Genomic DNA, 11,951 nt, shown 5'->3' on the forward strand with positions numbered 1-11,951 from the left:
ATAAAATAAGTCCCCGCTGCAGTAAACAAGACCGGTGTTTGACCGGAGGTGTAACATTTGCAACTAAAGGCAAATGTAATCAGTAGATAATAAACTGTACAACATGATGGAACCAAATCATTTGTGGTTGCTTTGTTATTCAAACAGTTTTGCTATATAAAACCTAAGAATCGTGTTAGTGTTTTTCATGTTATGGCACTGGGGGATTTAAATATAATGGATTTAAAGAAAAGCCTGAGGCAAAAGACAACAACTGAATATAACGAATCCACTCGCAACAAATCAGACATGCATGAAAACCCACACAATTTAGAGTTTAGCAAACCAGAGCAAGATGCAGTAAGGTGGTTTATTCTCCCTTAATCTCGAGATGTTGCTCACATGAGCTCTCTCTTTCATTTCTAGGAGACACAGAGACGACTTTATCTTCCACTGAAATTATTTCTGTTAGGTATAATTCAAATTAAAATGTAGACACTGTAAGGTTTTGCTATATAATAACATTATTATTAGTAGTATTATTATTAGTAGTAGTAGTAACAGCATTTTTATTATTATTTGTGTAAAGCCTAAACCATTAAATAATTGACAGAAAATTCAAATTCTTTGAAACTGGAGACTTTATTGGTCCTTCTGAACAAACAAACAAACAAAAAAAAAAATTCAATTTCCATATAGGAGTTTTTGTATCATTTGAATCAATTATGAAAATAAGCCCTACATAAATGTAATAGTTAAAGGTGCCATATGTAAGAATGTGGTCAAAAACAGTTACTACATTCAAATTCAAAATACAGAGGTCTTTTAGGTTTCATTTTCTGACGTAACTGGCAACCCGTGGTTGCTCGGCAGCAGAGACTCTACTGATTGCAATGATTGCTAGAGGGCGGTAGGTGGCGCCACATGCCAAAACATGATTTCAAAACATAAACATGATTTACAGTCTGTAAAATATTTTTTTAATGCAAATATTTTGGCTGTACTGTTGTTGTTGGTGAGTTCAGTTTGTTATATTAATATTATTCCTGAGTCTGTGTGACATATTAGGAGGATTTTATGGCCAGTTGTTTTAGATTTATTACATAATGCACCTTTAAAAGAAATTAGAGTACTATTTATTTTCCCCAATATTTGATTTTCATTATTATTGTTTCTGGTGTCTGGAGTACTAAGTTAAATAGCGCCCCCTGCTGACCGGAAGCAAACATAACGCATTACCTTATCTTGTGATTTCGACTGTGAGAGAAATGTTGTGTAAGCAGAACGCTTCTGATAACCTTCCATTGTCGCTCTGAGAAACAACAGGGGCAAACTTGAGCTCCAGAACACGACACCATGTCGTCAGGGGTGAACATGAAGTCATTGTGTAGTACCTCACTCAACCACACAGCCGGATGTAGCGCTAAAGACGAAGAAGTGGGAAGAAATAAAATGACGCATGCGCGTTGAGAAACTTCCATGTTTGTAGCCGGTAAGTCAGAGTGGAGGCGGTCATGGCGGCGGCGAATATTTGTCATTGGTCCAAGGTCTGAACAGACGATGTGCGGTCATGCCCGGGGGCAGGAAGAGTCTGTGTCCGCCGCACACCGCTGGATAAAACACCGCTGAGTGAAGTGGCTCCGGCAGATATACCAGCGCCGTGCTGCTGCTGTCAGAGCCAGAGCTCCACCCTGCCGGTGTTTAAGCTGGCGACGGTGATGCTGAGGAAGAAGGCAGGTTGTCGGATATAATTACTCAAGTCTTTCTGTCAGTTGTCTGTCGAGGAGCCGCTGACTTTGCCGGTTGAGGTCGAGCGGGCTTCTCTGTGAGCTGTGACTGTTTACATAGATTATTACCATGCTTCTGTCACACTTGGAGCTGTGGAGAACATACTGGGAATGTGTTTCCAGGCCTTACACGGTGTTCATCTGTTCCCTCACGGCCGCACTGTACTATCTGTGGGGCCGCAAGTGTCAGGTCAGTCACTGCGGTCCAGAACCATGTCCACTCCTTTAAGAAACCTATTTCTCTGTTGTATTTTTATTTATTTAATCTGTAATCCAAGCTAACTTAAATGTATTTTTCCTTTGTACTTTAACTCTATTTAGTTTTATTATATTTTGTAAAACTGGATTGTCTGAATATTACAGTAGTATTATTTAATTTAGCGATTTATTCTTGTTTAATTGGTTGTTATTAGTAGTAGTATTATAGTTTGTGTGTGTGTGTTTTCAGTGTTTTATTATTAGCTATTTCTATTTCTAAGTTTGTGGTGATGGGCCAGCACTAAGCTAAGTCTCTAATGACATAAGCTTCATGTGACACTCAACTTTCAGCTCTTTGAGAGTGTATATATGTGGTCTTTTGTTATTTGTAAAACACTAATTTGATACTATAATCCTTGAGCTTTTATATTCTTAATATGGTTTGTCTTGGGCTACAAGTAATGATTATTGCGTAAATATTCACTCCATTTTGGAACAGTAAGCAAACGTAATAAATAATCAATAGCTGGTTAGTCCTACTCTGTATTATTCATAAGAAGATTCAATGTCAAGAACTTAAACTAATCAGTTTACAACTGCTGTATACTGTGCCACTTGACAGTGTAACCTAGTTAAAGACACACAGCATATAATGATATGTAATTTAAGGCTGCAGTGACTAATTGATCAATAATCACTAAAAAAGAATAACCAACTACTTTGATAATCTCTTAATTGGTCTGAGTTATTTTTATATAATTAAAACTTCACAAATGTGAATATTTTCTGGTTTATTTAACATTTAATATAGAAACCGAATATTTTGGTTTGTCGTCATTTCAAGGATTTGGAAGCAGTCATTGACATTTTTCAAAAATTTATGCTGATTGATTCAGAAAAATAATGATCATACGTTTTTCATGAAAATAATCATTAATTGCAGCCCTTATATAACTAAGTGTTAATGAACCGTACATAACAAAAATACCTTGCATGCATGAGAACACATGCAAGGTATATACTTTCAGCTATGTCACAGCACAGGTATTCATGTTATCATGTGTTTTCCCCTCTGCTCAGACACCTGCTCTGGTCTGTAGTGAGGCTTTCAGTGCATTCCTTTACAAGCACTGTCCTCTGGTAGCAGAGCGCTTCAGTCCCACTCCGTGGTGCTGGGGAGGCCGCCTTCAAACCCTCGTCTGTGCACTCCTCAAATCCAGACCCTCCATCACTTATCGCAAGTAGGACAAATCTCTTGTTGGTTGGCACTCGAGTCTCTTTTTGTTTTATTGTTCTTTTGTCATGTTTTCTCTATGTTTCTGTCTTCCGCCCTCATTCCCTCAGTGAGCGGATCCGCACGGTTGACGGCGGTCAGATTTCTCTGGACTGGGTGGACAATCAGACCAGCGTGACCTACCCGCAATCGTCCACCCGTCCCACAATACTGATCCTCCCAGGCCTGACAGGAACCAGCCGACAGCCCTATGTGCTCCACGCCATCAACCAGGCCACACGCCGCGGCTACAGGTCAGTTGTGCTGCTCACTTGTCAAACATCTGAAATGTATAAATCCTAAAATGTATGTGATGAAACCGAGTGAAATTTAATTGCTGGAGATGTTTTCCTCTGTAGATGTGTGGTCTTCAACAACAGGGGAGTTGGACAGGAAGAATTGTTGGTGAGTAAATTGACTGAATAATATCCGTCTTACATTTTATTTTACTTCAGCTGCGAGCTAATCACTGCCAGTATGAGGTCATATGCTGTAATATAATAAAATCACACTGTGCACATAACATAGATTTGAAAACGATGGCATTTGCAATGCAACTGCAGCAATTTTTGGCTCCATGTGGATTTTTAGATGATGTTTCAGCCCCTCATCTTTCTACTCTACACCAGCGTTTGCATCCTGGTATGCTTGTTGATTCTGTGTCTGTTCAGAGAAGGCGTCGGGGCTAAATCATGCCCATGTTTGAAACGGAAGACACTTGCAGATCAACCTGCTCTATTGTAGTAGCTCAGGCCTCTTCTGTTCTCTCGCTTGCTTTTGCTTCAGACGCCCGTCACCTATTGTGCAGCTGACACCTCAGATCTTGAGTATGTGGTGCAACATGTCAAAGGGCTTTACCCACTTGCTCCTGTGCTTGGTGCTGGTGTGTCTATGGGAGGGTGAGTCATTGCAGAGGTTTCCACTCGCTGAAATTTTCTCTGAGATAATGGATCGCTTTCATCATTGATATTTTCTCTGCCCTTTTATTCAGTTCTCCCTTTCCTCTTTAGTTAAATGACATATTTTTATTTTTACCTTTTAACCCTTGAAGAATGTTGTTGTTAAACTACCTGGGCCGTAAACGCTCAAAGTCGGGGTTGGTGGCCGGATTTACAATCTCTGTTCCATGGGATGCACAGAAATCCTCCGACTCTATGGAAGAACCACTCAACTGGTTGCTCTTCAACACATACCTCACAAATGGCCTGTGTAGTGCTGTCACCAGGTCAGATAATTACTGTTTTCACAGATATCTTCATTTACTTCCATATATTGGCATTGTTGAGTTCATATTTCATTCATTTCGTCCCTCACAGGCACAGGAAGATGCTTGAAAAAGTAGTCGATATTGACTACGTCCTGAAGGTATGTCCTGACCTTTACAGCCACCTCTCTGTAATGGATTCTGCTCCTCTTTTCTACCCTTATCTACTTTCCACCTTCTCGTCCGCTAGGCTCGGACCGTCCGCGAGTTTGACGAGCGCTTCACGTCGTTGCTTTTCGGTTATAAATCCTGTAAGGAATACTACGCCGACGCCAGCCCAGATAGAAGACTCCACAACACTACAGTGCCCATACTGTGTCTCAACGCTGCGGATGATCCCTTCTCTCCACAGAATGGTGAGTAGGCGGTGGAAGAGGAAAGCTAAATGATATAAGCTGAAGGATGTAGTTGAAAAAAATCAATGTCACTTGCATTCAATCCTTTGCCAAATAACTTACACACTATGCTGAACCCTGCTCTGCGAAGGGCACATAGATATACTATATATAGACTACCGTTCAAAAGTTTGGGGTCACTTAGAAATGTCCTTATTTTTGAAGGAAAATATATATTTTTTCAATGAATATAACATTAAATAAATCAGAAATACCCTCTGTATATTGTTAATGTGGTAAAAAACTATTCTAGCAAACGTCTGGTTTTTAATGGAATATGTACATAGGTGTATAGAGGCCCATTTCCAGCAACCATCTCTCCAGTGTTCTAATGGTACATTGTGTTTGCTAATCACGTTAGAAGGCTATTGGATGATGAGAAAACCCTTGTCAATGTCTTGACTATATTTTCTATCAGGGTATCCATGTCGTCTTAAAAAATCTTAAATCCAATAATTTGAATTTAAGGCCTTAAAATGTCTTAAATTCTCCTAAAATCTCATAAAAGGTCTTAAAAATCTATTTACGTTATGTTTATTTAAAACATGCATGAACTTCAGTCTCGCTTTGAAATGTTTCTATTTTTGAGGATGTGATAACACAACTACAACACGGAACTAAAGTAGGCCACCTGTGCTGCCCGGTGAGAATTTATCGAGCACCACTAGCTAGTGTGCTGTGCGCGCGCCGCGGTGTGTTACAGCTTAGCATAGCAGCGGAGAAAGCTTAATGAAAGCCCACAGCTAAGCGGAATTGCAAGTTCAACGATTTGTGGCTCCAATTTTCCTTCATGTCTTTTGTACTTTTTGCCAGTATGGATTTGAAATGGGTCTTAAATTGTATTCATTATGGTCTTAAAAAAGTCTTAAATTTGACTTGTTGAAACCTGCAGAGACCCTGTCTATTCATTTTGCAACTCTTTTAATGGGTAAAAATGTGAGTTTTAATGGAAAACACACAAAAGAATTTATAACTTTTGAATGGCAGTGTACACCATGTTAAATTGCTGGCAGTGTTTTGGTAATTACTCAGACTTCCTAATGGTAGTGACAGAGGTTCCACACTGGTTCCTTAAACTGATGTAATGTAATCATAGTTGTTTTTGCCTGGATATTAAATCATAATCATTCCCCCCCCATCACAGCCTTCCCTGTGACGATCGTCCAGAGCCTGCCTAATGTCGCTCTGCTGTTGACGTCTCACGGCGGACACATCGCCTTCTTGCAGGGTTTCTTTCCCCGCGGTGAGAGCTACATGGATCGGCTGTTTGGCCAGTTTGTCCAAGCGGCCTTTGAACACCCAAAGGACATCAAGAAAGCCTGTGGCGTCAAGGTGAAGTAGATGACCTGGGAGATCACTTGCCCCTGTTCATACTCTGAGCCTGACGGTATAGTGGAGTAACTGCCTCCTGTGAAACGAAAACAAAGTCGCTGGCATTACAGCAGTAGACGAGCAATTCATGAAGAAAACAAAACGAAGAAGCGTTGCTTAGCTCTGCACGCTGCTGTTCTGCCTCCTTCACGTTGACGCCGAGAACGACCAACTGTATTGTACAATCGCGTGACCTCGTAGCAGTTATGCAAATCTACCTCTCATTGTCTCGAGATTTTCCTTTTAAAAGACGGTCGCAAGAAGTGGACAATAATTCGCACAATATTTTAAAAATGAAGGAATCTGGTCACACGAACTGTTTTGGTGGACATTATCTCACTCCTTCCATTCCACTTTGACATGAAGCACTGTATGTTAAGTTAATTTGTGTTAGTATTAGTATTCTAAGTTAGAAAGTTGGTGCTTGGGAAAAAGGTTATTTAAGTAGAAATGAACTGATATGTAGTGATAGAGCGGTGAAGTTGTAGATTTCGTTTTACCCTTTTATTCTTCTTTGGTTTCACGATATTTATTTTGTTTTCTGCCTCAAAGTATGAGTCCGCCCCCTTTTCACCCCTCCTCCTCCTGCATGCATATTTTACATTTTACACAAGACTACAGTAGAGGTAATCCTGTTTTAATGATTAGCTGTAAATCCCATACTGGAATTTGATTACACTGTGTGAGTGTTGAGATTACACTCACACAGTAGGAATACATTTTATCCATTGTGTTTTCCATGAAGGAAAAATATGCAATTATACACTAGGTTCATAATCTGTGGATTTATTTTTAAAAAATGTGTATGTGAGGCAGTGTATGCTTGTGTAGTATGCGTGGTTGGAATGTAAATAATACAGTACATCAGGGGCAAATTAGTTGACTCTGGAAAAACTGGTCAAGCTCAACGTGGTGTTTATAATTTCCTCTGTCTTTTACGCACATTGTTGTTTGCCGGATGAGTGACAGGTGAAGGAATGCAGCGCCCCTCTTGTCAATTACTGTACATAATTCACTAAAAGCTGCCATTTTATGACTCCCCAAATGAAGATTGTAGCAGACAATTCTGCTCATTTTTAGCAGCATTGTGTTTTTTGTTTTTAACGTAATATTTTTCCTGGATTAAATTTGATCTTGATTTGAAAACATGTATTTTCTCAAAAGTTTTTGCAGTTGAAAGCTATATTCAGTGTTTTTTCTTCACTGTGTATAAATCGAAGGACACTTTTTTCCCCCCCAGTTGAACTGTGAGAGCTTTGAAAACGACAGTCGGTGAAGATTGTCATCTTAAAGTCCTGTGGGCATTCTGGACTATTTGTGTGGTCACTGAATTACACTTGAATTAAATAGCGGTAAACGTAATCTCAAATTGGGATTTTAAATCGATTCCTTTTAACAGCGATGTTTTATCTGCGTTTGCTGTGATTAACGGCGTCACCGCGTGAGCTTCTTCTATGGAAAAATGTCATCATGCGCTGCCCGTCACCGAGTGAAATCCAAGCCCTTTTATCTGCGAGTGGAGGGGTCATTAATGTCGTTGATTAACCAGACTGTGTATCAATAATTAACTGTCAACAATAAAGGCCCACGCCCTCTGTCACAGTGCTCACCCTTCAGCCTCATTTAGATTCATGTAATTCAGCCTGGAACACATCCAGTGGTCTTTAAATAGAAACTAGAGATAGATTTTTGTTGGGATTGCTTGCACTTTTGACCCTGTGGGAGTACAATTCAGGAATGCATGAGTAAGTGGACATTTACACTTATTGAGAAAAAACAACAACCGAATTGGCAGATATTATAAATAGATTCATATGAATCCTTGTTGACCATGCAGGATGACTATGTAAGAGGCTGCTCTGGGTTGATTTATGGAACTTGTTAAATTCACTGGGATATGAACGTTGCTCTCTGTGTTGTTTAAAAGGATCTACCTGTAACGTGGTGTATCGCCCTCTGTGGTATAACACTCACTTTTATTTAGATGATTTAAATATAGACACCTATTGCAGTAGATACTCTGACACGCTCTGACAGTTGGAGCCTGCAGGTCGCGCTCCTTTCTATCAGCTTTAATGATTCCCCATAAATAACCAGTGTTTCCCTAATACATATTGTCCTCTTGTCACTTCCCCTTTCTGTCACCGTCTACATCAGTGACGGATTAACACTGTTTACGTCCACGTCCACTGTAATGTGTTTCAACAACAGCTGTAGCAGTGAGACAAAACAAAAGTTATTCTACCAAGGCCAAAGTATACAAGAAGTGATTGTTATATTTAAAGGTTAATTAAAGGTAAATGTATCACTGCTAAATGTCACAGGATTCACAAACCATTGTGTTAAAAAAAACAAGCCCTGACACATTTAAAGGAAATGACACTGCAAAAAATTGCTGTAACAAAAAAATGTCACCAAATCACACTTGAGCTGTGCAAATTTCTATCACGATGTTCTCGCTCTCTCCGCTCCATCCTCCTCCTCCTCCTGCCTGTCTACACTCATCTACCTGGTGTGATGGGAGGAGCCTCGGGTTATGGTTAATGATTCAACACCGAGAGCTGCTGAGACTGACAGATAGAGAAAGAGGAGGAAAAAAAAAAAAAAATGAGAGTGAGAGAGCAAAAAACAGTAGATAGGGCAGACACGAGTGTGAGCTGAAGAAGGAGAAGTAACGCTGGGGACATAGTGGACACTGACTACATGTGTGTGTGTATGTGTGTGTGCTATCAGGTGTGTCCATTCTGTAGTCATCAGGGGGAGGAAGGTGGGTCAGACAGACAGGTCAGTCAGAGAGACTGTCCACATAGACGTCATAACTGACAGTGGATCTTGCAAGAAGAGATTTTTTTTTGTCTTTGGGCTCCTGTAATCCATGCGGCTCTGTAGACTGAGCAGATTCTCCTCATCACACAACCTGCAGGTGAGTGAGTGAGTGAGTGAGTGAGTGCACTCTGACTTCCATTAGGTCTCTTGAGTGTTGGATCATAAAGTGTTGTTGGCAGACTGTGTGCTGCAGGTTTTTAATGCATGTAAACGGCATTAAACACAAGGGGGAAATACACGTTGAGAAAGTTGAGATTGTGCATAAGTCTCAACACACTCGGGGAGGGCATGTCGTGTTCAGGTCGTGAGGATTCGGCTGTAGTGACACACGTGACCATGCATTAGTGATGAGGCAGTATAGAGTGTAATGTACAGTATATGCTGCCTGTGCCTATACATAATGGCATCATGTTCCTGCTGAGAGGCTGAAAAAGCCGACACATGAAAACCACCTTCTTTTTTTTAGCTGCTAGTTTGAAATGCCTAAAATAATGCTCTGTTGATGGGAAATCAATGTTTTTCTTACCATTCATTAGTTGTGGCTAAAACATGCTGTGTATGTCAGTCTTTTGTGGCTATTACCATCCCATAAAAAGAGCATAAAGGAGCTAACACACGACCAGCAGCAGTATGCAGTTGCTTTTCTGTGCAGGGTTAATCTAAGGGTGGTTGAGGAACTAAAGTCTCCATCTGTGACTTCCGAGTATGGAGCAACACCCTTTTTTGTTGCTATTATGATTCCTGTAAAGAATTTTAATGGCCATTAAGTTTTCCTATATGACACAGACTGTGGTTTCTGGATTATCACGCTCTTGGATTGCACACGTCTATAATGTAGATTAAAGATGTTATTAGATTGACATCCATCGCACGTTGTTAGGCCATAGAATCAGTGTCCTCCTTTGCTGGCTCCACGGGAGCCATTTTATATTTGGCCCATCACGGTTTTGTTGTCTATTGTTCGGCGACTTTATGATTGACTTTAACATCGTGTCTAATCTCAGCGCTGTTCAATGTTCAGGGTGAGGCCGTGGTAACTGGGGTCACATGCTGAGCTTCAGTGATAGTCTGCAAACAACTTGTCCGACACGGGCTTCACTTGAAATGGAAGAGAGTGTGTGTGTGTGTGTGTGTGTGTGTTTAGTAAATTAAGGTCAGTTAACCTCGTGTTTGTGATGTTTGCCATGTCAACAGAGGCGTAAACATCTGTCCGTTCACTGCAAAAGGCCAACGTTTCGTTATCAGGGACTTTGTAAACAGATCGTTTAGATGGCACCGCTCATATCGGTGATTCTGGGTCTGGTCATTTGTTAGCTTGTACACACACACACACACACACCTGTGCACGCTATGGTTATAATAGATTTGGATTTTTCATTTGTTTTTATTTCGTTTTGACTTTTTGTTTTTTAGAATATGGAGTATTTGCCCGGTACAAGATTCAAAAAGGTCATAATAAGATGCCATTTTAACCCTTAGTGTTCCCACGGCACAGATCGGTGCAGCTGGTGCACCCTTGGTACATTTCCGCAGTAATAATAGACAACTCATTATATTATATATATTTTTAAATTAAAAAAAAAAAATAATACACTTCATATGAACCCAAACGGCTTTTGTATGTTATGTACGTATGTTGGTTTCAGTTAGTTATCAGTTTTTTTTTAACTCTAGTTAAACGAAAATGTTTTTTTCAATTTTGGTTCTCGTTATATCGTTAGTTTTTCATTATCTATATCACATACAGGTTTTTGCAGCTATTCCTCCAAGGACACTGCACTGACTTCCATTCATTCCATTCATTTGTTTACAGAGTAAACAAATATGTTATCAACTAACTTTAACCATAACCAGTTAATGCCTAACCTGGACCTTAACTTAAAGGTGCCATATGTAAGAATGTGGCCAAAAACAGTTACTACATCCAAATTCAAAATACCGAGGTCTTTTAGGTTTCGTTTTCTGACCTAACTGGCAACCCGTGATTGCTGAGACTCTACTGACTGCAATGATTGGTAGATGGTGGTAGGTGGCGCCACATGCCAAAACATGATTTCAAAACATAAACATGATTTGCAGTTTGCAAAAAAAAGATTTAATGCAAATATTTTGGCTGTACTGTTGTTGTTGGTGAGTTCAGTTATATGTTATATGAACATTATTCCTGAGTCTCTGTGACATATTAGGAGGATTTTATGGCCAGTTGCTTTAAATTTATTACATAATACACCTTTAACCACAATTCAAATCTCAGCTCTTTGACAGAAACAGGGTTTGGACCAGGATTTGGTCTCCATAGGGACTACTGAGTCCTAGAAAACGTCCTAAGGCGATAACAAAAAGACCCTAAAGCTGTGTCTTAACCCTCAAAAAAGACATTTAAAGTGGTGAGGACCAGCCATAATGTCCTCAAGCTCAAAATATCCTGTTAATCAAAGATTTACAGACACACACACACACAGTGTTTCCACTCACACATTTCAGCAGTAAATTATACAGCAGAGGTTGTTAATGTCCCTCATTAGTCTAGTTACACACAAACAAGAATGAAGAATAAAGAGATGGACACAATTCATACCTGTTTTTGTGCCATTGTTAATTAAAGGAGCAGTCATACATGTTTAGCAGGGTGTGACAGTGTTCAGAAAGCACCCCGTCGTCTGTCCATCATTAGCCTGCATTATTCAGTGGGCCTCTTGCTGTGTGCAGGCAGTGCAGCCGAGTTCAATGCCTTAAAAACGGGCATCATTTGCATATAGACATGTCCGCATGTTTCGTTTCATTTCTGATTACATTGTTCTTACTCGTCTGATTGCAAACTCTGTTGATTCTTTACATGTATCGTCTTTTTTTCAGCC

At 39.9% G+C, this 11,951-nt stretch overlaps 1 protein-coding gene across 1 annotated transcript; it reads left to right on the top strand.

Annotated features, from left to right (window-relative positions):
* Positions 1-1,836: 1,836 nt before the first annotated feature.
* LOC310934757 (phospholipase ABHD3-like) lies at positions 1,837-6,237 on the top strand (the record flags this gene model as incomplete). The annotated part of the gene is made up of 9 exons (XM_083898553.1): positions 1,837-1,956; positions 3,045-3,205; positions 3,309-3,491; positions 3,597-3,642; positions 4,024-4,136; positions 4,289-4,462; positions 4,554-4,602; positions 4,692-4,857; positions 6,041-6,237. The coding sequence occupies 9 exons, from the start codon at positions 1,837-1,839 to the stop codon at positions 6,235-6,237; spliced, it is 1,209 nt and encodes a 402-aa protein (XP_083754679.1).
* Between the last annotated feature and the right edge of the window lie 5,714 nt (positions 6,238-11,951).

The sequence above is a fragment of the Microchirus variegatus genome, assembly GCF_963457635.1.
Source record: "Microchirus variegatus genome assembly, chromosome: 12".
Taxonomy (NCBI): Eukaryota; Metazoa; Chordata; class Actinopteri; order Pleuronectiformes; family Soleidae; genus Microchirus; species Microchirus variegatus.